This window comes from Coptis chinensis, chromosome 5 (assembly GCF_015680905.1).
Source record: "Coptis chinensis isolate HL-2020 chromosome 5, ASM1568090v1, whole genome shotgun sequence".
Classification (NCBI taxonomy): domain Eukaryota; kingdom Viridiplantae; phylum Streptophyta; class Magnoliopsida; order Ranunculales; family Ranunculaceae; genus Coptis; species Coptis chinensis.
The window spans coordinates 81,027,814-81,054,872 of record NC_141460.1 but is presented as its reverse complement, the minus strand read 5'-3'; the positions used below and the strand labels follow the sequence as shown (position 1 = coordinate 81,054,872).

Genomic DNA, 27,059 nt, shown 5'->3' with positions numbered 1-27,059 from the left:
GCAGTAGGGGGAATTGGTTCTTTGCCAGACCTGCGGGTGCGTGGGGATGAGGCAGCAGGGGGAATGGATGAAGTGGTAGCGGCAGGTTCTTCAGATAAGGAGGTCCGCTGAGTGGTAGGGGCAGGTTTGGAATATGCTGAGGTCCGTTGTTTCTTAGATGGAGGGGGGGGGGGGGTCTGCAGGTGCCGTACCTCTGTGGAGGGAACCTCCTACACCTGATCTTCATCGGTATCACTGTCAAAAAGTTTTTGCTTGTGAACGTCCATATCTTCAGGAGGGGAGTGAGGAGAGGTGTATTGATCGTCCCAAATGGAGATATATCAGAATGAAGGGACGTCTTCAGGAGCGGAGGAGGTAGGAGGATAGGTAGATTCAAGGGAGGCGGGGGAGTGTGAGGAGGTTCGGGGACGATTGCGGCGGGAGGTGTGAGTGTGAGACCTTTTCTTTGGAAGAGGAGGTGCTCGGGGTTTACGCTCTTTGGGAGGCGGAGGACGGTAAAATGGAGTTGAGAAACCGCCTATGGTATGAAGGTCGGGGATTGGTAGCAATGGGGTAGCGGTAGTAGGATGAATACCCAGGCGGTCGGCTTGGGCAGGGCGGAGGTCACGAAGCTGTTGGAAAATAGGACTTGAGATGCCGGAGTAAATGCTGGACTTGGAGTTTGGCCGCCAACCTGAAAAACAAAGAGATACCACGGTTTAGAGATAATAGGGGCAATACATCAAGTTAGAAGGGAGGAACGGAGATACGCACCGCGGGATATGAAGGCGAGATGGGTGAGAGTTAAATCGGAAGGAAGGTTCCCGGACAGAAACTGCATGCCTTGATACGTACAACGGGTAGTGATGCCACACTTTATCCGAGGTTGTGACGCGGAGTAAAAGGGATTGCTTCTGGGGGCGCACACAAAATGACTGGTACCCCACACCGACATCTTTGGTATTTTTCTTGATGTAATATTGAGAGAAGATATCGCGGCTCGTAATCGTATCCGGTCTTATTATACGAGTTTGTGGCATACATAACTCTCCAAAAATTCTATGCCTTGACAAGGGAGAATATTGAAATGATTACATACCTCGATGTCTAGTAGAGTGAGAGGCAACCATAAACCGGCGACAATTTGACCTACAGTGATTACAAGGTGCCCCGGACGCCGGGGAACCAAGTGGGGGTAGTGGGTGACATATGGCACGTGTTCTAAAACTATGTTGGCCGGAATGCCATAGGCAGCCCTAATTGTGCCCAAATTAGGTCTATGGTACCGGGAAGGGGGCGACAATAAGGAGATCGGGGCGGCCAGAGGTGGATGGGACCGCAGCAGGGGGCAGTAGGAGGGGGTGGAGACGCTACTCTACTGGACCGGGAAGAGGAAGAGTCACCGGATTCCGAATTCGACATTGGAAAAGGAGAGGAACATACGCTAGAAGTTGAATAATTTCAAGTAACATTGCAAACTAAAACAAAAAGTGGAAAGCTCAGAAAACGTACAAAGAGAAGCAAGTAGAGAAGTGAAGAACCTGAAGATAATGCTTGAAGGGAAAGGAAGTCACCGAAGGAAGTGAGGACGCGCACGTATGCCGGAAGTTGGTCGGAGGGGAGAAAGGTGGCAGAGCAATTGAGGAGCGAAAGAAGAGTGTGAGAGTTAAAATGAGAAAGGAAGGAGAAGGGGAAGAGTTTAAATAAAGGAGGGATAAAAAGGTAATTTCGGAGAGTTGGGGAAATCAAGGGGTCGGGCCAATGATCCAGCCAATAGGCGACTAATGTCAGCCCAAAGTACGACGGGCGGTAGAAAACGAGCATGATGATTACAATCAACATCACACGCAAACCAATGAAGGGATATTAGGCTGCACAGAGAATGAGGCGATGAGGGTTCTCGACCCCGGGTCCATTAATAGGACCGCAGAGTCGAGAAGGGGCATTTGTGGTGGCCCAATAAAGGGGAGGAGACCCAGTCAGTGGAATAAAGAGGGGATGCATGGTAATAAGATAACCCGAGAAACAGGGAAACATAACCGCGAAACCCTAGATAGCGGATGGGGCATGTGTACGACGGAGATGGGAAGCCACACGATGAGAGGACAGATGGACGACCCAGATACAAAGTGCGTGGTGACCCCATAAAGGGACGGAGACCAAGTCAGCGGGACAAAGAGTGGAATGCAGCATAAGAAGATAACTTGGGGAGCAAGAAAACATAACCGTCAGAACCCTAGACCGCGGACGTGGCATAGGTATGGCAGAAAGGGGAGCCACCGGATGGGAGGATAGGTGGGCAATCCAGATCCGAAGGGGAGGGGGTATAAAAAGAAGAGGATGAAGATAGAAAAAGGGGGAGGCTGCATTAGAGAAAGGGGGAGAAAGACAATGAGAGAGAGAGAGAAGAAAGAAAAAATAAAGAGATCACTATTGAGTGATTGAGATTTTAGGTTCATACAAAAGACTCTATACAACTTTACCATGGCGAGTGTTGGATCACCATTTTATGAGTGCTTTACACGAAGAATAAGAAGAGTTGGAAAAGAAGCGACTCGTCACGTAACTTACACTAGAAAATAATGTTTTCTTTTAATAACAAAATTTAATTATTGATTATTTTTTTTATAAAAATTTAATCTTGAATTTATTTATAGATTTTAATAAAAATATAGACCATTTGTAGTCGAATTGGTGTTTTTTTTTCTCCAATTATAAGTTTGTATCATCCCATTACAAATGCTATATTACAAAAGATATAACAAAATGAGATCTTCGAGGATTGAAGAAATCGAATTGGTGTTTTTTTTTTTATATACTTACAAATAAAATTATAAGTTTGTAATTGATTTTGCAACTATTAACAAAAAAAGCTAGATATTACAAAATTATATAACAAAATGAGTTTTTTTTTGTTAAGCAAGGTTGTTTAAGAGGTCCCCTAGCTACCCTTTTTCATAAAAGAAAAGTAAGTACGTTGGTTACAAACTCAGAGTCTCAAATATCTAGCTAATTTCATTGTTCAAAACTTTAAATATCTTTCATTTAGAGTATCACATAAAATCTCCAAAAAAAAAAAAAAATAATAATAGAGAAAAACTTGATAATCAATGGCCTTTGGGCCTAGAGTTGGGCCTCCAGACCCTCCTCGCGTTATCTTGTGAAACTAATATAAGACGCTGATCTTCAACACACCTCCCTTCCCGCCACTATGGCAGTTCCCTCCTTCAATTTGGCTCCTGACTTAAATGTCTCCAAGCTCTGCTTAGGTACAAATCTCTCTCTCTCTCTCTCTCTCTCTCTCTCTCTCTTTTATTTGTACTAATAAGTTTACTGTTCCTACAGGTACCATGACATTTGGTGAACAGAGTTCATTAAACCAATCATTTCGCCTTCTTGATGAAGCTTTTGATGCTGGAATAAACTTGTTTGATTCTGCTGAAATGTATCCTGTGCCTCATCGGGCTGAAACACAGGGGAGGAGTGAAGAGTATCTTGGTCGTTGGATTAGAGAACGGAAGATTTCTCGTAATAAACTAGTCTTATCTACTAAGGTAAACTTGGTTATGGTCATTTGGGTATGTTTGTAATTTTTAAAGATATGATTTTTTTATTGAATTTTTATTTGATTGGTATAGGTTGCTGGACCATCTGGACAGATGACTTGGATTAGAGGTGGACCAATGTGTTTGGATGCCAAAAATATTACCAGTGCTATTGATAATAGGTTGGTTTGCTTTATGTATATTGAATTAATTGAAGTTTCTATAAATTAATTGAGGGAATATGTTGGTTATGTTCTGATATTGAATGATAAAAGTGTGTTACATTGTGTATCACATGTTGGTGGGGGTGAGAAGTTGGGTGTGACTGATTCAAATAGAGTGATACAAACATTATTGATTATATTATTTCACTTCTTTTGGGTAATACTTCATCTCATATCACTGTAAACCGATAAAGTTTCTGCTGCATTAGAGTGTACACCTAATCATCTCCCTCCACCTCCTTCCCCAATGTTTGTAGTATTTGTTTGGGTTTTAGATAAAATAATTTTGGTGATTGTTATCTCTATGTGCTAGTCTTTTTCTAAAAAATTATTTTGTAAGCTCACTGTAATACTGTACAATATATTGATGCAGTTTGTTGCGCTTGCAGACTGATTATATTGATTTGTATCAGATCCATTGGCCTGATCGGTTAGTATGCATGCACCACTTTTCATTTTACGGAACTGACAGTAAAGTGGATATTCTTTTTTTTTTATAGCTGATTGTTTCATTGGTATGATCCAGCTACGTTCCCATGTTTGGAGAAACTGACTATGATCCAACGCGGCAATTCTCTTCAGTACCTATAGAGGAGCAAGTTAGCGCGTTAGGGAAAGCTGTTAGTGCGGGGAAGGTTAGTTGGTAATAAGGATATACCTCAAACTTTATCTACTATATTTTTGCACCAAAATAATCTAGTAATATTGTTTGTAGATCAGGTATATTGGCATAAGTAATGAAACAGCGTACGGTCTCATGAAGTTCCTTCAGGTTGCTAGAGATACTCCTAGCTATCCCAAGATAGTATCCGTACAGGTATCAAATGGACTAGACCTTGTTTTGTGTAGTCCACTTTCTGTTCTTTATCCTATTTTTCTTTAGACTTGGATAACCACTCATGCATATTTTGTATCAATGTTTGTAACAGAATTCATATAACTTACTTTGTCGAAGTTTTGATTCTGGACTAGCTGAGTGCTGTCATCATGAGGGGTAATTATGCGCAGCCAAACTGATTTATGAACCATTATAAAAAGAAACGTAAAGTTACTCATTTTGTCATTCATTAAATACTCCAGATTTCGTGGTAATGAAGTAATGAAGTACTAAAGTTACAGATAATTGCTGCTTGAAATGAAAAAAGTCATCTATATTGTTTGGCGAGATTTTCTATCTGAAACCATTGTGTGCACTCATGTTCCATTATAATGCCTAAGTAGTTAAACCTGCCCCAGTAGGGGGGAGCTGGAAAGTATATATGCTCACTCGTGTGCTGAACATGTTCCAAATTGCAAACACTTGCGTATTCCTACCAAGCCATCATACTTTTGGACTGTATGAACTAGTTAACTTCAGTTATTTTAGCAAGTCTCCATTCTAAACCCAGTATTGACTTATTGACTATCTTTCATCGAATTTTCAGGATCTTCTTATTAGCTTACAGTCCATTGGCCATGGGCTTACTTTCTGGGAAATATTCATCTCCTTGTGGGGGTCCACCAGATTCTAGAATGAATCTCTTCAAAGGTTGATTTTCTAATGGATTTAGGTTGCAAAGAGAATTTGTATTACCTACAAGCAAAGTCCCTACTTGAACTCAGATTGTTTGATTTCTATCTTCTTTCCTTCCACAGGGAGGTATTCTGAAGGAGAATCCAGATACAATCTTTCCAATGACCTCATTAAAGCATCTATCAAGGTCTGTAGATTTCTTAAGAATTTAATTGAGAAAGTTATCCTAGTGCATGTCAATGATGAAAACAAGAAGTGCATCACTGAAAGTGACATGCTAAGATTGTTGACCACTGTCCAAGGGGGGAAGTTACTCATAGTCAAATGCCCTATCAATTGAACCCTATGAATCTCTTGACTTTGCCTTTTGACACATTCTGATGAGCGTTAACAGTAAATTCCTTTACCTATATAATTCAATGTAAAATTACATAAAGTCTTTTCTTAAACTAGCATAACACCTTGTTTTTAAACCACTTCTTGTGAGGTTAACAAACATTCATAGTACCGTTCGCCTCGTGCTAGTGAATAGTTTTTTCAAGTAGCAGATGGAGTCTTGTTGGCCAGAAAAAAGTTATCACTTAATTGGGATAGTAATTTTTAGGGTGAACTAGTGTTACCCCCCTACTAGATGAGCCAATTAGGATTTCCCCCCCACTAGATGGGAAATTAGGGTCTCCCCCCTAAATACACACAAAAAAAATTCGGTCAACCCACTTTGACTTTTTTTTTGTGTGTATTTAGGGGGGAGACCCTAATTTCCCATCTAGTGGGGGGGAATCCTAATTGGCTCATCTAGTGGGGGGGGGTAATACTAGTTAACCCTAATTTTTATAGGTACTAGACTAGTTCTGTTGTTTGATGATGGATTGATGATCTAGTGAATACCAGTTACCATCTAAGAATGTTTGAATATGTTTGAGGTATATGCCATGAGGTCTTGTGGCAAGACTTCAGGATATAGCCTTGGGGCTTGCAGGTTAGCAGAGTACAACCTTTAGGTGTTTTCAGGCATACACCTCATGGTAACAGAATTAAAGAACATTTTTGCAATTTAATTTTCTATGACTACCTAATGTATTGTCATCATTAATATTTTGAGTTAATTCTTCTATTAGTCATTTATATGAATAAATGATTACATTGTAAGCGCAGTCTTACCATTTGGTTACCCCCCTAACTTTCTGAAATCTATGTCTTTGAGTCCCAGATTCAGGCTACACCTGTATATTTTGTTAAAAGAAAATTTAGTTATTTATTTCTATGTTTATTTTATTTTTTTAATCCCAACTGTTTCAACTTAAAATGTGTATCGATAAAAAAATGCTTGTACTAAATAGTAGGTCATGGTATGTATATGGAAGTCTGTTTCAAGCATTTGAAAATGAAGACTGAAGAATGCGTCCCAACTTTTGCCTGGTGGATGGGATTGGCAGGTTGGTGGACCGTTGACTTCTAACCAATTGTCCACGCCTACAAATATTTATCGTAGCCCATGTCTTCTTTAACAAAGATTTATAATTACTCTTTCAGTCCATTCCTGTGACAGATGTCTTTTTTCCCCTGAGACTTTGTTGTGTACACTTCAGAGTTCGTTTTGATGTCATTGGAAAATGACTTATTGTCCTTCTCATTTATTGTCTGAATTTCCTTTTTGATCATTCATCGTTGGTGTCTAAATGCTCCTTGCAACTCTAAAACCTTGTTCATCATTCTACTTATCCAAGCTGTACATGAAAATGTTGTAGATACAGAAGTAACTCTAGTTAGAAATCTCCTATCGAACATCCCCTGCTGAAATTCGTTTATCTTTCATCTTACAGGAATACATAGGTATTGCAAAGAACTATTCTCTTCCTCCCGTTGCTCTCGCAATAGGTATGGTGGCTAGTTTTTCTTATGTTGATTTAAAAGTTTGAATTCATTACATTTGTATTTACCTTCTCCGTAGCTTATTTCTAGAGATTTCCTTATTTTACTTCCCTTATGTTAAAATCATATACAACTATACAAGTAAACAAATGATAGTCACTCATCCGTAAGGGTCATCTGACATCATCGTTAGTAAAGTTTTGCTAATGAAAGAGGCCTTGCCATAATGCCATTATTTTACGGGGTCAATTACATGGGGCTGTATGTGTTCACTATTGTAACTTGAACTACCAAATACAATGGTGATAATGTAACACTGACATGGGGTTGTATGGTGCTGAACCTTTTGGTTGTTTCTTGTCACCTGCTTCAAATTTGTGTAAATTGAAAATTTCATAGTGCAGAGTTCATCTTTTTGTTTGTGGGCAGTTTGATATCTTGATGTTTGCACCTCTTCTTCGTCTTGTTTGTTGTCTTTTCATCTTTTTCAAATTATTCAGACTTTCATTATTTTTCCTCCTCTTTTGAACCAGCTTTCGTTTTGAAACACCCTCTTGTTGCAAGTGCAATATTTGGAGCAACAAGGTCATGGCAGCTAAGGGAGGTCATCAAGGCGTGTGAGGTCAAGCTAACGCCTGAAATAACTTTAGAAATTAATGAGGTCCATGCTAGGCATCCTAATCCTTGCCCCTAATAAGAGTTGCGTGCACTTCTTTTCCCGTATCTTTCATCTGAAGTTTATTGTGATTTAGGAGTCCTTGTTCGTTTCTTGTAGGCAGTCATGTTAGCAACTATTAGCAGATGCAAAATTTTGTTTATTCCTGTATCGAGAAATGGTTTCTTAACGTTAGGATCTTAATAGTTAAAACAGTCATTAATGCCTACTTGATATGGTCTTCTCAACATTCTGTCCTTCCACGTTTTTTTATCAACATCTGTTACATGGGTTGCTGAATCTGTTGCTCAAGTTACGTAAGGTGCATCTACAATCGTTAATACTCTTCTTTTTTACTGTTCTTTCGTATCATTTAGTTCTGACATTCGGAGAATCGGAGGTAGTCTAACAGCTATATTAACGAAGTTGCAACCTTGACGCCACTGAATCTGTTGAGCTTGTTACTAACATAAAGAAGTTGCAGGACTCAATCATTTTCCTTTTATCAATGGTGAGAAGCATAGTATGTAGTCACGGGAGAGCACGAATTGAATGGTTGTGGACCTAAGATCAAATTGTGTTTGACCATGTAGGAGCCAAATATGCAGATAGCCAATCCATGCAGGACTCAACTAGTGCAATATTCTAGGAATCTACTTACTGAACAATCTAATCACCAATTGAATTCTCCTACGGCAGATCAGATAGACTCCTAGATGAAGATTCAAAATGAGAAAAACTTAACGTTTAATTTATTGCCACTATAACCGTTCCGCGATGTCATTACCGTCTAACATTGAAACACCAGCAAAGTGTACTGCAATAACTTCTTGTATTGTTATCAAATGTATAAGGTCCCCATGACCCATGTACCATCAGCTCAGCTGGGAAAGCTGATCAGAATGCAATGTCGCTTTAGAGGCCTAAACAGAGCATGGTTTTACTCCAGGTTCAGATGACTGCAAAATTAAAGTTGAAACAAAAAATAGACTGGCAGAAGAGCAGTAACATAGAACGGCGAGTACTGGCAAGTGGAACTTATTAAATGCAAATAAAATTGATTTGTTTATGACCATAAGATGAAAAGCCTATCACAACCGCAATCAGAACTTGGTTATTTATCTAAAAATCAATTAACTTTTCCTTGTCCCTTGGTAAGTTCTCATTATAGCGAGGGAGACACGGTATTCATTGGAAGAACTGAAAATCCGAATTTGGGCCTAAGACTGGACGATCAGGTCTCTACTCTTTAGGAGTCTAGGTACATTCTCAATGCAATGAAGACTAAATGTTAAGAGTAATTGCCTCACACTTCTCCACATTGGGACTCAAATGCGAGGTAAATGGCTTTTCGGATTCCCACACACTCGTTGTCATCATGCTCCATTTCATCTTTGAATATATATACCCACCAAGTTTCATCAGCTAATAAGGAACTGGTTTTTTATTAGCTCAGTTGCACTTCTTTTGTCCACTGTTTCAGGTATAAGTGTCCCATGCTTGGTCAATCTTTCTTTCCTTTTAAGTTTTAGTTATATAAGTTTTAATTCTAAAGGCGTCTGTGATTGATGGAAACGACTGCCTTTTCAGCAATCTACAAAACATGCATATTGTCAACATGATTACGCAACTTTTTTTTTTTAAACTTTTTGTAGGTAAGTCGATCATGGGGAAACAGACCAAAGGAACGAACACAAAGCAGTGCACAAAATCAAAACCATTAGTAGAGAGCGGTGACATTATCAGTCAGTTATCAGATTTCTTGCTTCTACATATCCTATCATTTTTAAAGATGCCAGATGTAATCAAAACTAGTGTACTGTCAACAAGATGGAGATACTTGTGGACATCAGTATCCCGTTTAGATTTCAGGATTGAAGACTGGAAAGGTAAAACCGTAAAACTGACTTGGTTACGTTCATTGATAGAGCATTATTTAGTCACAACGGGTCTAAAGTACATGAACTTGACATCGCCTTTGATTACAAAGATACTCATGCTATCCTAGTTGATGCATGGATTCGTTTTTCCATACAACACAATGTGGAGGTATTCGTTCTTGCATTACGTACACATTACGTTGACGATGTTGAGAAGTGGTCGTCTGGTACTAGGTACAAGTTGCCTAGTTCTCTTTTCAATTGCAGCTCTATAAAAGGGTTGCACTTAAAATTTTGCGATCTCCACTTGCCTGCTTCAGTGCAGTTATGCTCACTCAAAGTCCTCTGTCTTGACTGTATTGAGTTATCAGAGGACATGGTTAGGCGCCTAACTACTAACTGTCCTCTGCTAGAAGCTTTAATTCTTGGCAGTTGCAACATGCATAGTGATTTAAACATTGCCATTGCTAATCGTAATGTAAAGTCATTGGAAATATGTGAACTTCAAGGAAGTGGGGATGCCACTGTGATCGAGATTTGTGCTCCACATCTGCATTCAATAGGATTTTATCTTTGCTTAGCGAGGGAATTATATGTTGTTAAGGACGTGTCCTCTCTTGTAACCGCTAGCTTTTCGTTTGTCTCTGATGAGTTCGATCTTAATCATGTCTACGATGAGGATGATTGTGAGCATTACTTGGAACTTCTTATGGATTTTTGTCATGTGAAGCAACTTAGAATATGCAAGTATCTTGTTCAGGTATGGGCAGGTCACATATTTGTATCTTTTCTGTTTTTTGTGGTTTCAATTAAATAATTATTACTGTTGCAACTTAGAATTGCATCTCTATAGGATGTGCAAGTATCTTGTTCAGGTAGGGACATGTCTAATTTTCTCTATTGTGCTCTTATATACACTCTTTTACTCAGGTTTTGTCTATAGGAGAGGTGCAAAAAAGGTTTGGACTTTTACCCTTTAATGGTACATCTCTAGAACTAGAGACTGCATTGACAAAATGGGAGCTCCCAGGAATTTGTTACTTGCTAAAATGCTCTGCCAATCTTGGTCGTCTTGACATTAAGTACGCAGCATTAACAATGGAAATGATGGTAATTACTACATTTTTTTAGCTAATGTTTTTTAGTGCAATCCACTCAAATTAAATGATACATTTTAACATGACTTTCATTTCAACTTTCAGCTCAGTGATGACTTCAAGGATGCCTTTGCATTTGAAGAAAAGGAATTTTGGGAATCAGAGAAGTTTGATTTCACTTCCATTTTCAAGAACCTTAAGCATGTCTCCGTTTACTTTCTATCAGGCATGGAAAAGAATGATATTGTCGCTGAGGTTATGATGGAACTAGAAAATAAGATTGAGTTCGTTGGATTTATTTTGAAGAATACGAAGGCACTGGATGTTAGAATCTCTTGTGTATTTCTAAATACTAGTGTGTGTGTGCAAAGTGGAGGAGATGAACAAATGGTATTCTCGCCACTTTAGTGCATAGTAGATAGTCCCACATTGGTTATCCACCACTCGGGCTTGGGCTTGGGCTTACTGTTGTGGGTAGTGGTTAGACCAATAGCCTAAACTTGTTTTGCCTTTTTCTTGAGCAGCAAGTTTTAGTGTTCTATTAGGAGTTGGTCTCTTTCTCCTAACCTCTATAAAAATAATTTGTGAGTCCATAGAGAAAAGAGACTTGATCGAAACTCAATTTCGAGAAAACGTAAACTCAAGTTCTTTTTCTTTTTCTTCTTTGTCGGCCCCAGAGAGAGTTATATTGTTTGTTCTAGAAGGGTAGTTTGTTCTAGTGCAAAGTCAGGTACTTTGTTAACCATTGAATCCTGTGAGAAACGCGCAGGCTGTTGCCTTCTCGCACCATTTGACCCTTAATCCGCGCCTTGGTTATTCCCGATTCCTGTCCTTGTTTATTCATTGCTACTATTCCTTCATTTCTACTTTTGGTTCTTTGTGTTCATACAACTATTCTAACAATCTTAAGGAAAGAGTTTTGTAGTAGAACAAAAGGAGAGTGCTTTAATGACAATCGAAAGATAAGTCTTTTACTTTGAGTTATTGTTTGTGTTATTGGGTTATGACTTTAGAAATTTTCTAATAATTTCGTTTTTGATAGGAAACCAATTAAAGATTGAATATTTATTGATCTTTTGTGGTTTATCAAACCCTATATGGTTGTAGACCTTTCTCCTACGTTTGTGGGAGTCAAATATGAGATTTCTATCAAGAAAAACGTCAAAGTTCGTCTTTTTTTTGAAGCGTCACTCGTTACGGAAACTGCTATAACTTTCAGCTCAGAACTCGGTTTTGCAATCCGCTTTTTTGGGTTGAAAAGCTGATTCAAAGAGCTTTCCAGTGGTATAAGGCTTGATACCCAATTCTTCATGAGCTGGTTCAGAATTACAGTTCTTTTGAACTGTTTTTCTAGGAGGAAAATATGGTAATCCGATTTTTCAATCGGTTAGGTATCGTATTCTTTCACTCTTTGCAATTCTTTTGGTTTGATTTATATGGTGATATTCTTGCCTTGAGTTGCATGCTAGTTTTTCTTAGGAGGGAAATCCCTAAGCTTAAACTTCTTTAATAACCTAGTCAACAAATTATCGTGTTTATCAATCGAGGAATTAATTGGTTTGACTAGAAGTAGTTTGATATTAATTTTCTTTGTACATATGTAGATGTATGTAGATGGTCTAAAGAGACCTTAAGATAGTTAATATCAACCACACTCAAATCTTGGATAGTAATTATAATGTATTCAATGCATAATTGCTTATCTTTATTGAGTAAACGTGTTGTTAGACGATGGTTATAATTGTACTGTTGTGAAAATACATGTTAGATGAAGTAACTTGTAGCTTATATCCAATATAGCATATGTTAAAGTTGTGTAGCATGCTAGTTTTGGATATTAATCATCGTGGATTTACTTTAAACTTGATAATAGTTTATTAGTAAATTTTTCTAGTTGAAGACATTAATGGATTGAGCCATTAGATGTTGTGGTAGTATTTGAGGTCTTATTGATAGGGTATTCTATCTTACTTGAGCTCATATAAAAAGAGGAGGTGGAGTCCTCAGGTTGTTTTGCATATTCAGACATTGGTTAGATTCTTTAAATATTGTATACTTTTTGTTGTGAGGGGTACAGTTAAAGTTTACTTTTCCCTGAACCTATGATATGATATTTACCATGTTTGGCATGAATGCATTATTTAACATTGACATGAAGTTTAACCATGTCATATATTATTAAGTAATGAGCATCGTTGTTTCACGAGAGGAAACAATATGGGAAACAATCAATATCCTCTTAAACCTAATTTAGTCAAGGAGATGTAAGGTAATGGTTTGTCTTCTTAGACAATATCCTCCAGTGACTATTTTAGACAAGGAGATGTAACGCTTGGAGATTGTCTTATTATGCATTATCCTCCTATGACTATGGATAAATAGCCAAGGTGATGTACAAGTCGTGGATTGTCTCCCTATGACGGTTGGAATGTTGAATGATGAAAAGAAGGATGATAATGATATTATCTCCGAGTAAAACCTTTTTCATCTAATTCTTTCTATTCTTTAAAATTCATTTGAATCACTTGTGGATTTCCTTTCATATAGATAGCATGAACATAATATGACTATGTTTAATATGATCTAGAATCATAGACTTGAGTAAAAAAGTATATATTCTTGTCATAAGAGTGCATTTTATTGTTGTTGTTTCTTTTAGTGTTTGTAGCGGTATAATGTGTTTTGCATGTAAGTTTGATTAGGTTGAGTAACCATTGAATTAGGGGGTAGTGACCGATATGCATGACAATCGTTTTACCATAGTTCATCTCACAAGATAATTGGAAAGACATAGGAACTACAAAGTATGGAAAGGCCTATCCAAAAATATTTCAAAATGTGGGGGTGTCTTGCCAAGGCTATTGTGAATGAATCTAAAAGAAATATATATATTTTTTTGAGACCTAGAATTATCAAGTAGATGTTCATTGGTGAAACTCATAATAGTGATGTTTGTTTTAGGTTGTCATGAGTGATAACAATTTTGTAGATACCACACTATTATTGAATGTCTTATATGCTAATTTTATTTTGAGGTTGTGCTTTTCTCGAGAAATTCGCATAGAGTGGTTGAATGTTCATAATGAACTACATAAGATAATCCCATTATTTCGCACAAGAAATTTGGAAGACTATCAATGAGTATTTCCACCATTCACGGTGATGATGTTTATATGTTTCTTGAGGAAGATTCATTAACCTATAAGGAAGTTGTTGCCTCCATGAAGTGTCCTTTTGAAGGATACAACTCCTCTAAACTGGACTCTTGATTTATTGGGGGATCTATAGGTTGAATTGGATCTTCAAGAGAAAACTAAAACGTGATAGTTGTATTGTAAAATACAATGCTAATAATAATAGCCAAAGGGTTTCATCGAGAGACAAGATTTATACTATTTTGAAACCTTGCTCATATAACTAGAATTTCTTCTACGAATTCTAAAGACTCTAGTTGAGTAGTTGTGCGGAACTACAATACCAAGTAGTACCGGTGATGAGTGAAGGTATACAATTTAGTTAAATCTTTGTATGAGTTGATTCAAGTCTATAAATGGCATGAGCAATTCAACAACATATTAGTGTCATATGGATGTCAAAGTACCGTTGTTGATAAAAAAAAAATGTGTACTTTCTTTAGAGTAAAAGCAATACATATGTGTTAATCTCTCTTTGTTTAGATGATTTAATATCATGAGTGCTAGCATTGAGAATGTGGTGAGGAGAAATTCTATTTGAAACACATCATAAACCATCATTGAAAATGGTAGTTTATTATGTTGTTAAACTCATTTTGAAGAATCTTATATTAGGTTGTCAAGATGTTGCCGATTTGAATATGGTTTGCCACAATGCATTCTTTAAACCGTAACCGGCCGGATGGTATATAGGGAATTTCGGGCACTACAGAATTGAATGATTGGTGAATATATATAGGAATTAAAACTCATGTTGGTCTCATTATATTGTTATAACACTTAGTAGAAATATTTTTCATTGAAAAGTATGGGTATTATAATAGTAAGCATGTGTTAACACCTTTTGTGGCAAATATCCATCTTATGAAAAATAATCTCCTTGTGTTTTCTAATACTAAATATGTCAATATCAATGGTAGCCAATTGTACTTGATGGATAATGTATGTGAGACATGACATTGCCTATATTAATGGCATCTCGGTGATAACCCATTGTGGTCCTTATAAGGAACTTTGATGTATATTGTCGATTATCCAAGTCTTATAGCAGAGTCATTGATTATGGACTGATATTTAGTAGATTTCCATCATTGTTAGAAGGGTAATATGTTATAAAGCTGGATCCAAGAATGTTTATGTGTTTACCTTTTGGTGGAAATTGAGTGTCTTGGATATCATCCAAGCTAATCGCCTTTAGTAAAAAGGCATGTGATGATCTTGAAGTAGGTTAGCAACCTCTTGGCAAATCTTCCCATTGGCTCTAAAACGACCTCGATGTGTATATGCTTTGCAACTGTCTCATTGCAATAGCTAAGACATGTTAACTTATGTGCAATGGGAAAAGAATACATGTAAGTTGAGATATAACTTAATCAAGCAGCTGCTAGAGATTATGTTAGGTTGGACTTAGTTTGGCTACATGTCTAACCGCACCACTTCTTTGGAGGCAAGTGGTTATACCGTCGAGGGGATGGGACTTTTGCCTTAGATAGAGGGCGACACTGACGGCAACCCCACCTATGTGATTGGAGATCCCATGAAGTAGGTTCAAAGGGAAAAACAAGTCACCCTCGCCGCCTGGGTATGCTATTGTCTTTCTTTGGACGCCCCACCCTATGACTAGATAGCATTATTGTATACTTTGTATAACTTGAATAGCAATGAGAAAAGGATGAGTTATTTTACTCTTAATGGAATCCATAGTCCATTATTTTTATGAGATAGTGTATTTTAGCTGCTATGTACACTTGATGGATATCCACCTACGTGAATGTAGAACTGGTCGGTTCTTATGAGTAGCGAGGCAAATACTCTAGAGCATTCACATAAACATAAATTAGTGGCCAAAAAGCCAACACCTTGAAGTAAGGCATATAATGAAAGAGCAATGTGGGTGCATGTCCTCTATTTTACTACAAGGGAATGTTGGTTCAAAGATTTTTTAATCCACCACTTTCCACGTATTATAAGACATGTTACCCTATGGTTGGTTCAAGCCCGAAAAAGCACCAAGTATCTTATGCATTGTTTTTTTTGATTTCTCTCGGCATTTCGTTAACCCATTTCTTTTTGTAATATCCTATTCCAAAATAGTGGGGGACTATTAGTATTTTGAAATAGTGGGGATTGTTAGAATTTGTGTATTTTTAAATACTAGTGTGTGTGTGCAAAGTGGAGGAGATGAACAAATGGTATTCTCGCCACTTTAGTGCATAGTAGATAGTCCCACATTGGTTATCCACCACATCGAGTAGGGTTGGGCTTGGGCTTGGGCTACTACTTGTTGTGGGTAGTGGTTGAGATAATAGCCTAAACTTGTTTTGCCTTTTTCTTGGCAAACCAAGTTTTAGTGTTCTATTAGGAGTTGGTCTCTTTCTCCTAACCTCTATCTGTGAGTCCATAGAGAAAAGAGACTTGATCGAAACTCAACTCAGGAGAAGCGTAAACTCAAACCGGTTCTTTTTCTTCTTCTTCATTTCCGCCCGTAGAGAGTTATATTGCCGTTCTAGAGGGTAGTCCTGTTTCTAGCAAAAGTCATTTTCTTTGTTAACCATTGAATCACGGAGAAAGACGCCTTTGTTGCCTTTACGCACCATTGGAAGGGGCGAAATCTTTCCTTAAGGAATGATAATCTAATCCGCCTTGGTTATTCCCGCTTCTTTGTCCCTTGTTTATTCATTGCTACTATTCCTTCTGTTCTACTTTAGTTGCTGTGTTCATACAACTATTCTAACACTGGAGAGGATGGTTATTACATGCGGCAGGAACACCAATTCATCCTGCACCAACTTTGAACTACTATTCAAGCTTTCAGAGAAGTTGCATGTTCTCCCTCGAGCAGCACCTGGTGCTAGAATTGAATTTGCCTAAGTATCTTGAGCGCAGTATTAGGCCAACTTTTGATCTACTGTGGCGACTTTATTTTCAGTTTAATCAAATCCAGTGTTTTTTTATTTGTATCTCTGGTGTACTAATACAGAGGAATTACACTACTTATTTTGAACCAAGTATGAATGAATACATAGATGATATTTTATTGTTCACTCTTCGAACAAGTTTCTGATGAGTTTGCGGTCGTAAAAACCCGAAACCCAATCCGAGCCCAGCCCGGAATTTGGGGCTTTACCTGGCCCAAGCCAGACAATTATGGGCGGGCTGAACCCAATTTCCATCCCTAGACTATTTGGCTGTGTCTTTACCCTCTCCCACTTCAACCAATTTCTACAATTTGCTCCGGTTTCATCTTGAATAAGGGACTCGTTTGTGATTAGCCAATAGCATTTTCTTTTTTCTATCCTTTGAGGTGAGTTTCCTTCTGCTTGCTATATTTTATTTTTCATGCTCATGCACTCCTAGTTGAATAGTTTATGACTTTATGAAGCTGTTTATGATAGTTTACTACGTTAAGTTAAGGGGCAAAAGCATATGATTAACAACTTTGAGTGTGTACTTTTTGTTCACTGGAATATCTTGTGAAAAAGTAACCAAACTTATATATTTTGGCCTTTTGTAGATAAGTCGATCATGGAAAAAAGGACTCTAGCAACAAACATGAAGCAATGCAAAAAATCAAAAACATTGGTAGACGGCCATGATCGTATTAGTGATTTGCCTGATTATTTGCTACTACATATCCTCTCATTTTTTAAAATGCCAGATGTAGTTAAAACAAGTCTACTCTCAACAAGATGGAGATACTTGTGGACGTCTATATCATGTCTAGATTTTGAGACTCATGGCTGGGAAGGTAGGAAAACTGACTTGGTTAGGTTCATTGATAGGTCAATATTCTATCACGACGGGTCGAAAGTACATGAACTTTACATTTCCCTCCACTACAAAGATACTGATGCTTTCTTTGTTGATTCATGGTTTTATTTTGCCATAAGACACAATGTGGAGAAATTCAGACTTGGATTAATTGAATTTGACATTCCAAGAGCTGATGTGCGTTGGTCTGATACACGGTACATATTACCTAGTTTACTTTTTAAATGCAGCTCTCTGAAATACTTGTCCCTAAGTTTTTGTGATCTCCGTCTGCCTACTATAATGCAGTTATGTGCCCTCAAAGAACTTGTGCTGAAATATATTGTGTTACCAAAGGACATGATTAGGCACCTCACTACTAACTGTCCTATGCTAGAAGATTTGACTCTTTACAGCTGCAACAAGATCAGTGATCTAATTATTGACATTGCTAATCCGAACCTAAAGTCATTGGATATATTTGAATTTTACGAAACTAAAGCTGATACTACAATCAAGATTTGTGCTCCAAATCTGCAATCACTAGGATTCCATTGTTACTTACCGAGGGCATGGTATCTTATTAAGGACGCGCTATCTCTCGGAACAGCTAGCATTTCTTTTGAGTCTGAGAGTATTAATCTTGATTTTGTCTATGATGAAGATGATTGTGATGATCACTTGGTACAACTTCTTCATGACCTTTGTCATGTGAAGCAACTCATCATATGCAGGTATCTTATTCAGGTAAAGACATACTTGTTATGTGTCTTTTCTTTTTCATGTGGCTGTCCTTGGAATATAATTGCATGTCCGTAGACTCTAAATTTGATCTATTCTGCTCTTATTCACACTCTTCTACTCAGGTTTTGTCTATAAGAGGGGTGCAAAATTTTAATTTTTTATCCTTTAATGCTACATCTCTACAATTAGAGACTGAATTAAGAAAATGGGAGCTCCCAGGGATTCTTTACTTGCTAAAGGGCTGCTCCAATCTTGATTGTCTTGAAATAAATTACCCAAAGTTTAGAGAGGATATAATGGTAACCACTCCAGTTTTAACCTCATACTTTTTTTTCGCACGATCCACTCAAAGACAACGTAGATTCTAACATGAATTTTGTAATAACTTTCAGCTCAGTGACGACTTCAAGGATACATTTGCATTTGAGGAAAAGAAATTTTGGGAATCTAAGAAGTGTTATCTCGCTCCAGTTTTACAGAACCTCAAGCATATTTCCATTTACTTTGTCTCTGGCACAGAACAGAATGATAATGTTGCTGCAGTTATGGAGAAACTAGAAAATAAGATTGAGTTTGCTGGGTTTATTTTGAAGAACACAAAGGCGTTGAAGAAGATGGTTGTTATATGTGGTAGGAACACCGGATCAGTGTGCCACAACTTTGAGCTACTATTCAAAATTACAGAAAAGCTAACTGCTCTTCCTCGAGCTTCTACTCGTGCTACCCTTGAATTCATTTAAGCTTTGACTCTTATATTGTATGACTTGTTTGGCAGACAAACAATTCATAGTGTGTTCTGCAGACATTTTGGTTCTAGACTCTTTAGAATCTGTTCTCAAGTTGTAGTGTTGTAATATGGCAAGTTTGTTCACATATATCTATTTATCTATTAATTTTGTTCATTTGGTTCTTATCTTTTGAGGTATATAAACTACTGTTTAATCAGTTTATAATGATTTTAAGTTGAAGTGAATCAGGTTTTTTAGTTCCTAATTCTGGTACACTAATACAAAGGAGTTGTAGTTTCCAAGTTTTTGGTTGTGTTTAATCAGCTAGAGCCTACATGTGCAGCGATGGGATAGTTTGTGATGGTCTCAAAAAACACGGATCGAGTTCTAAATGAAATGCCGAAAGAAATTGCCAAATTAGGATATCGGCATGTTTCATGAAATATATATGTAGAGCAATTGTCTCTCTCTCGAATGGTTTTGAATGGCCTTTCGAGTTTCCCACATTCACATCGTTTTGTGGTGAGTTTTCCTTTGAAAATCCGTTAGTTTCTTCTTTGATATTGTCATATGGTTCATGTGGGGGTAAAGTTAATGCAATTGATAGGTACTGTTTGATGTTTTTTCTAAAAACATTTTGGCAAATGCTTTAAGCTCTTTAAATGCAGTGGAATATAATGTTTTCTATAAGTTTTATTTATATTTGGATTCTCATTTATTGAGTTTATCATCACAAGGGTGCTTGTGATTGATGGGACAAAACATGGAATTAGGTAAATTTCCAAAACTAATTTTTTTTTTACAAGAATCTCCATGACGGTGAGACCATACTTGCCAAAAGCCAAAACCTAATTCCAAGCCTTTTGTTTTTCTACGTGAAATATGAGATGAGCCGTTTGTTTACTCTTACTGCACAATGTTTTTAGGGTGCTCTAAATATGTAAAAAAAATTCACCATTTTGTAGGTTCATAGTGGATTATTAGTCAATCATGGAGAAAAGGATTCAAGGAACAGACACAAAGAGATGCAAAAAATCAGAAGCATCAGTAGACAATGGCGATCGTATTAGTGATTTGCCTGATTTCTTGTTTCTATATATCCTTTCTTTTCAAAAAATGCCATATGTAGTTAGAACTAGTGTACTCTCAACTAGATGGAGAGACTTGTGGACCTTGATGTCATGTTTAGATTTTGGGATTGCCAACTGGAAAGGTAAAACTGACTTGGCTATTTTATATATATATATAATAGTAGTCTTATTTCAAGTTCTCTGAGGCTGTCCACCTCGGCAAATTTTAAGTATCCTATTTTACTCATGAGAAATAAGGAGGAAAGGGATTACGAAAAAAAAAAATGGAGAAAAAAACTGCGACATATGTCTCCCATTTAGAATGGAAACCCGTCCTAAAAACCCACGACTGTTCCCAAAATAAAAAAGAAAAACCCGTGACTAAAATTAAAAACAACCCTTGAGATTCTCTGATGAGTACATAGTCACGAGAAAAAAAAAAAGAAAACAATGAATCGGCAGGAAAAAAAAAAAAAAAAGAAGAAACAACATCTAACAGAGCCCATTCACGCTAATTACTTTAGTGTAATTCAAGCCCTCATTCACATTCTACTCATAAAGCCGAATGGATCTTTGCACTGCTACTGCTCCTCTATATTCTCTTTGAAATCCAACATGCTCTAGCAATCCCTTCGTCCTGGTACTGGTAAATATTTTTTTTATGTAGAAATTACATTATCTGAGGAACTGTATTAATGCTAATGCTTCATCTATTTTTCCTTAATGATGTTTAGCTTTGGTTCTTTGGCTATTTTGCAATACGAGTTCACGACTTCGACTTTATAGCTCTGGGATATAGAGTGGATTTGCTAGTCAATATCGTTCTGACCCCAAGTGCACTAAAGACATATTTAGATATTTTCAATTTTCTTATTAACGGATGTCTGGAGCTCAATGAAGGTATTTTGTACTAGGCATGTTTTGGCTGACTTCTAAAAAATTGTGGTATAATTTTTGGTCCATATTTTGGTATATATCCTCACTCCTTCCATTTCATGCGTAAAGATATATTTCTATAGCAGGCGATGTCTACCATTTGTTGTTCCCAGTAGGGGTTTCTTTCTTTTTTTTTTTTTTTTTTTATTCTTTTTAATAAAAAAAACCTGTGTACTGGACTCATGGGCATGAGGTGTAGAAGCTTTGTTTTAATTGGCACTGTATAGGTCGGAAAATATTTGTAGACTAAGTTTCTATGCTGGTCTTTATTGTGTTAAATCTTCTATATGTCTATCTGATATGGATGGTTCTTTACTTTTTTTTTCTCCCACTTGAATTGGTTATGATATTGAACCTTTGAAGTTTTTGTGCCGAACCAAAGCACTGTGGTGCGGTTTGTAATTGGGAATGTGAACTTGGTCCCCGGCTATATGGGAATTTTTGTACTGTTGTATAGCTTTCATGGAAGTAATGTGATAATGGGTCCCTACATCTGCAGCTTCACACTTTTTTTGTACATTATTATTATGTGTGCTACTGTTGAAACTCATTCTGTTTTATAATCATATTCCCCATTTGGTTCATTTAATAAGCCAAAAGTCATCACTGTCAACTTGATGAGCAAGAGAAGACAATTTTCAACATTTAAATGAAAATGAGGTGAATCTCGCTAACCCCATTTGGTTCATTTAATAAGCCAAAAGTCATCACTGTCAACTTGATGAGCAAGAGAAGACAATTTTCAACATTTAAATGAAAATGAGGTGAATCTTGTTACCCCCCTCCCTATATTGCCTTCTTTGTTAAATTAGGATTCTGGTGCTTCTTCAATTAATATGCTATCTAATATTTGAAATGGTTGCCAATATGATTATTGTTAGACTTATTGACACAAATTTTCCTCTTTTTATCTAGCTCCTCATTTTATTCGTGATTGTATTAGAGCAGAAGGCCAAAACTGCATTGTATTTACATTGTTTTATGTAATGAAATGTTATATCTCTGCTGTCGTTATCAGGCATCAACTCAATCACTTTGTATCTATGCTGCAACAGTACGTTCAATCGCAATTGTCAGATGTTTCCTGGTGCAGGTTTCTTCATTCTCTTAAGCACCAGGTCCAACATCTTATTTAACTTTTACCTTTTACATTTTGCTCATAAAATTCTGCTCGATAAAAAAAAAGAAAATAAATGATACGGGTCAATGTATAACTTTCATACATACAGAAAAACTGCAATACATGTCTCTAACATAGATTGGAAAGCCCTAGACCCGCCAAAAACCCACGACCTATTCACCTAAAAAAAACACACACACAACGACTAAAATTAAAAACACCCCTAGAGATTCTCTCACTAAATTTTGTCTCTCTTCTCTCTAATCTTTTCAATTTCTTCTTCATATCAGGTATGCGCCCCCTTTTTGTTTTTTGTTTATTCTCTTTTACCTTTTTACCAATTTCCATACTGTTATCACTGTCTTTATTTTTTTAGTTAATTTTTTGTTGTAATATTTCTTCTTATTCCCACAGTTTAATTTTCCAAAACCATCGAATTCATTTTTTAATTGTTAGTTGTAAGAGATGAATTTTCCAAAACCAATTAACTGTTGATCGAGAAATCAAAGTAAAGAAGACTTGATACTCAAGCCATTATAAAGTTAGTAGAATCGATAAGCATATAAATTAAGTCTTCCCAATACCCATACCCATGCCCCATACGCTTTACAGATGCTTTGTCCTTCACATTTGTTTTGGATTGATATTGGATTCTCCTCACCTATAAAAGGACCAAAATATTTAATGTGTAAAAAGGATAGAATAGCAGAGAAAAGATTTACTGTAAAAATTGTCATAATTAATGGAAACTACATTTTTTAGCTGTAGAAAAGTAGAAGTGAAAGATCCTGTTAATGCAAGAAAAGTTCTGAAGGTAGACCGTGACAAGTTGAGAAGGGACCCACTAAATGAGCAATTTCTTGAGTAAGACTGGGGAATGCACTAGGTACCATATATCCTTATTTATCTTCTGTGTCACTTGCTTTTGATAGTTGTGCGCTTATGAAACTATGAGAGACTTATGTATGCTAGACTAACGTGCACATTGTAGACCCTGATCGGCCGAAGAATGACAAAACAACTATTCTAGGTGATACAGTCCAAATGCTAAAGGATTTGACCGCGTAGGTTAACAAGCTGAAAGCGGAGTATGCAACACTCTCAGAAGATTCACGAGAAGTAATGTTTCTACCTTCGTATAATATTTTGTGAGTTTGGAGGATTTATTGATTTGGATATGTTTTGTTAATTTCATCTACGGTGTGTAATTAGTGGATAGGATGCGTTATCTCATAGTTGAATTTAAGACCATTGCAATTCTAAAACACCACCCTGTTTTTAAAGACCCTTTGATAGGAGCTTTCATAGGAAGAGAATAATAATTGTTTATCTCAAGAGATACGAAGGTTTGTTCATACATTTTTTTTTTTTTTTTTTTTTTTTTTTTTTTTTTTTTTTTTTTTTTTTATGTGAGAATCCGACAACTTCAGTTGTGATTTTGAAAATTGTTTGTTTTCAATTGTAATTGATTGTTTTTTCTCCATTTGTACCAAAATATGAGTAAAATTTATTGATTTATCTCCTTTTGTTCCTTAGAAATCTCATCTCTTCTAACCAGTTGCTCTCGCGGAACTTTTAATTTGCAATCTCTTTATCCATCGTCAGCTCTCAAAATTTACATTAACTTATAGTTGAGGTATGGTTCATCTTTTTTAAATGTGGTATTTAAATTTGAGGATGGGGCAATTTTAGGATTAATTTCGTGAAACTTGAACGTGTATTGGTTTATTGAGGTTTTTAACTTGGTTTACTGAAACTCCATCTTTGTAACATAGAAATGGGTCATTCTTCTTGATCAACAAAGAAGTAGAGAACAAATTGCGGAGTGGGACATTCTTTTTGGGTATTTCGTGTCACGTAAGTTACCAATTTTAATTCTTTGCAAATATTAATGCCACTTTTTAATTGATGTCATGACAGTCACGTAGATATCCAATTGCTTATTAGTTATTACAATGTAGAGTTACAACCGGTTGCTTAGATAGAACATTAAAAGTAGTTCTTAGATTTTTCTTTTCCTACCACTAATTTCGATCGCATTAAAATGTAACTATTTTTTTGTGCTCAGAAGTTTGATTGTCTTTACATACTTGGTCATATCCCAATTCAAGTGAACTTCAATTTATTTCTGATCAAGTGATAGTAGTATAACAATTTTTACTACTTATTCCACCTGGTCATATATTTCTTGGTTCCTATGTGAGACAAGTATCTAAGCTAGAGCAGATGTTGAGGAGAATGAACTTTGAGAGCTTTGGTTTAGAAACACATACTAATGCAAGTTTCGTTAGAATACTTAACAAAAATCAAGTACATGGATTGGAGATACAAACTAAGAATGGAGAATAATGGATTAGTATTAATCCATCACTTGCCTCCTATGTTATCATGCTTGGTGACACCTGCATGATGGGTTGCGATTATGTCTTTGAAAAGATGAAATTTTATTGTATATGATATGTCAATCAATTTTACAAGTTTTATTGTAATTACTTTATGTATCAAAATTTATTTGCTAATAGTTGACAATGCTGTCTCACTAGGCATGGAGCAATTGCAAATACTATAATGTTACTCGCCGCATTATGATGAAAGGGGATACTCTATGGGATTCTTTTGGTATAGTCTAAAACTACAGACTACAAAAAGCCACTTTAGTCATTTAAGATGGTCGAGCAAGTCTTTCAATTTTTGACAAAATAACCCGAACAAATTTCATGAAGCTAAAGGGTTTGATCAAAGTTTTGAATGGTTGAGCAAGTCTTTGAATCCAAAGTCAGGAGATTGTCAAATTTCTATATGCTTGTCATTCTTCAAGAACTACTCAGGAAGAATGAATCCCTTTTGGCTCTCTAGGTATTGTCCCCTTTCATACTATCCCTTTCCATTATTGAATATTTTAATAAAATAGAAGTAGGTTCAATCTCTTGCATTTGTTGTTTTGAACTACCCTTTTTGAGTTTTGTTGTGTTTGAAAGGAGACACAAAATGCTTGAGGTTCATTTGAAGGAATTGAACATAGGGATTGCTGCTATGGGGTATGGGTGCAATTGATTGGAGTAGGGAGTTAAACATTTTGGGTACCCTCAAGATAATAGTGATAGCCGTAAACTTATTTTACTAATACCCATCCTTTACAAACTATTATTAAGAGTTCATTTTTTTTATAATTGAAGTGTACTAATGCCGCTGTTGAAACTCGATTATTGCACCATGGGCACACTAGCAATTGTATTGAAAGCTCTTAAGTTAAGTTATTATTTTCAGTGTTTCTTTTCAATTTGAATGCATCATGTAATGCCTACAAGCAGTTTGATTCATTTCCAAGTCGGGGAACTACATATAAAAAGCTACAGTAATTGGAATGGGTATGTCAGTAATGTAATTTTATAGATGAACATTGGGGAATAAGGTAAAATCTTAACTCTTCAGATTATTTCAGAATTGAGATTTACATCTAAATCTCCTGTGTAATTTCTTAGTAATTATATCATCTTGCATAAACAATCCCGTTGAATTGATTTTCATTTTTTTCCCCTTGAAATTTATGTTTGCGATATGGTTGAAACAGTATATATTGGTGTTTGGTACTGATTAAGAACGTCTTTGTATTTCAAGTTAAGATTGGCTTGGTATTGGATTAGTTGATCGGTGATAAAATAATCAATGGAACTAAATCAACAGAGAAAATAACCGTCGCCAATCATGTTCTTCAATCTACAAATTCATGGTATGTTCCTTTTTTTTTTTCTCTTACCTTCAATCAATTTTTAACATATATCAATTTCAATTTTGAGTGTTCAGTCAATTTATTAGGTCAAGCTTTTATTGAACCAGAGGAGGAAGCTTTACCATAAAAAAGAATTTTTTGATAGTTCACATCAGTACATAGTATTTTATACTCTATAAGGGTATCTCCCTTCTCCACCACAGGTCCCAGGAACTTCGAGTCCAAACCGGATTTTGTTTTAATATAAGCCACAAGATTGTCATATTTTTTGTTAAGAGCTAATGCTTTTGGGTTTAATCTATCTGATTCTCATTGTTGGTACAGAACCAATCTATAAGCAATGCATACCATTTCCAAAGTTGGAGATTACATGCGCTCAAAAGAACGAGGGTGACAAGGAGAAATAAATAACTATCGTTAACACATACGACGTCAATCTTTGGCACTAGATGGTGGTGTTATTGCTCCAAATGTGTAAGCAAAAGTCCTTCCATGCTCTTACTTAGTCCATTTCACTTTACTTGATTGGTAAGTTTAGGCCTTATTTTCATTGGTCATATTGTTTAAGAATTGAATTAAGAATGGTTTCCACTATACTATTATGTTATCAAAAAGAAAAAAAAAAATACTACTATGTTTATCTAGAAAGAAGAGTTTGTTGAGTTGCACTAGGGTAATTACAACCCTTGCAAGTGGCTTACGTATAGTTGAATCCCTTGCAAGTTTTTATATATTCTTTTACATGTCAAGAAGTGAAAACATGTTTCTAATTTATAGTGTTTTTGCATAGAGATTTAAGTTTCTGATTTTTTACAATGACGCAAAACAGGATTGGGGTCCATTAGATAGTCCCTCTGCTTATTAGATATGCACCGTTTTAGTATTTGTTTTTGTTCATGTGATGCTTGATACTCTTGGGGCAGAGCAGGTGCTATGATTTTGTTGAATTATCTACTCCTAATATACACATAATCAAACATATATGATTATTCATCGAGTTTGAGGTCTTATGAATATACATT

At 36.4% G+C, this 27,059-nt stretch overlaps 3 protein-coding genes and 1 long non-coding RNA gene across 10 annotated transcripts; all 4 read left to right on the top strand.

The window, feature by feature from the left end:
• The first annotated feature begins 3,062 nt into the window (after window positions 1-3,062).
• On the top strand, window positions 3,063-8,082 carry LOC147499237 (uncharacterized). Its single transcript, XM_086561039.1, has 11 exons — window positions 3,063-3,248; window positions 3,325-3,533; window positions 3,618-3,706; window positions 4,122-4,178; window positions 4,275-4,383; window positions 4,464-4,565; window positions 4,678-4,742; window positions 5,173-5,276; window positions 5,384-5,448; window positions 7,085-7,139; window positions 7,667-8,082. The coding sequence occupies exons 1-11, from the start codon at window positions 3,191-3,193 to the stop codon at window positions 7,825-7,827; spliced, it is 1,074 nt and encodes a 357-aa protein (XP_086417165.1). The 5' UTR covers window positions 3,063-3,190; the 3' UTR covers window positions 7,828-8,082.
• Window positions 8,083-9,580: 1,498 nt separating this feature from the next.
• LOC147499236 (putative F-box/LRR-repeat protein At3g28410) lies at window positions 9,581-16,919 on the top strand. Its single transcript, XM_086563443.1, has 5 exons — window positions 9,581-9,677; window positions 9,779-10,428; window positions 10,599-10,778; window positions 10,871-11,089; window positions 16,702-16,919. The coding sequence occupies exons 1-5, from the start codon at window positions 9,581-9,583 to the stop codon at window positions 16,828-16,830; spliced, it is 1,275 nt and encodes a 424-aa protein (XP_086419569.1). The 3' UTR covers window positions 16,831-16,919.
• Window positions 16,920-17,206: 287 nt separating this feature from the next.
• LOC147499235 (putative F-box/LRR-repeat protein At3g18150) lies at window positions 17,207-19,355 on the top strand. Of its 5 annotated transcripts, none has more exons than XM_086561041.1 (5): window positions 17,207-17,263; window positions 17,850-17,927; window positions 18,019-18,456; window positions 18,576-18,752; window positions 18,846-19,355. In XM_086561041.1, the coding sequence occupies exons 3-5, from the start codon at window positions 18,070-18,072 to the stop codon at window positions 19,191-19,193; spliced, it is 912 nt and encodes a 303-aa protein (XP_086417167.1). In that variant the 5' UTR covers window positions 17,207-17,263; window positions 17,850-17,927; window positions 18,019-18,069; the 3' UTR covers window positions 19,194-19,355. The 5 variants fall into 5 exon arrangements, with proteins under 5 accessions (XP_086417167.1, XP_086417168.1, XP_086417169.1 ...); XM_086561042.1 differs by lacking the exon at window positions 17,207-17,263 and adding an exon at window positions 17,563-17,707; XM_086561043.1 differs by lacking the exon at window positions 17,207-17,263 and adding an exon at window positions 17,567-17,707 and having other exon boundaries at window positions 18,374-18,456.
• Window positions 19,356-21,865: 2,510 nt separating this feature from the next.
• LOC147499234 (uncharacterized) lies at window positions 21,866-25,110 on the top strand. 3 transcript variants are annotated; one of them, XR_015194443.1, is made up of 6 exons: window positions 21,866-21,951; window positions 22,243-22,305; window positions 23,070-23,193; window positions 23,299-23,943; window positions 24,083-24,164; window positions 24,851-25,110. It is a non-coding gene; the product is annotated as an uncharacterized LOC147499234 (long non-coding RNA). The 3 variants fall into 3 exon arrangements; XR_015194442.1 differs by having other exon boundaries at window positions 22,206-22,305; window positions 23,338-23,943; XR_015194441.1 differs by having other exon boundaries at window positions 22,206-22,305.
• Window positions 25,111-27,059: the final 1,949 nt, after the last annotated feature.

Coding starts and splice junctions, on each gene's coding strand:
- LOC147499237 (XM_086561039.1), top strand. CDS start 3,191: ATGGCAGTTCCCTCCTTCAATTTGGCTCCTGACTTAAATGTCTCCAAG. Junction 3,534..3,617: donor AACTAGTCTTATCTACTAAG/GTAAACTTGGTT, acceptor TGATTGGTATAG/GTTGCTGGACCATCTGGACA. Junction 7,140..7,666: donor TCCCGTTGCTCTCGCAATAG/GTATGGTGGCTA, acceptor CTTTTGAACCAG/CTTTCGTTTTGAAACACCCT.
- LOC147499236 (XM_086563443.1), top strand. CDS start 9,581: ATGCCAGATGTAATCAAAACTAGTGTACTGTCAACAAGATGGAGATAC. Junction 9,678..9,778: donor CAGGATTGAAGACTGGAAAG/GTAAAACCGTAA, acceptor TTGATTACAAAG/ATACTCATGCTATCCTAGTT. Junction 10,779..10,870: donor CATTAACAATGGAAATGATG/GTAATTACTACA, acceptor TTCAACTTTCAG/CTCAGTGATGACTTCAAGGA.
- LOC147499235 (XM_086561040.1), top strand. CDS start 18,013: ATGCAGTTATGTGCCCTCAAAGAACTTGTGCTGAAATATATTGTGTTA. Junction 18,457..18,575: donor TATGCAGGTATCTTATTCAG/GTAAAGACATAC, acceptor TCTTCTACTCAG/GTTTTGTCTATAAGAGGGGT. Junction 18,753..18,845: donor AGTTTAGAGAGGATATAATG/GTAACCACTCCA, acceptor AATAACTTTCAG/CTCAGTGACGACTTCAAGGA.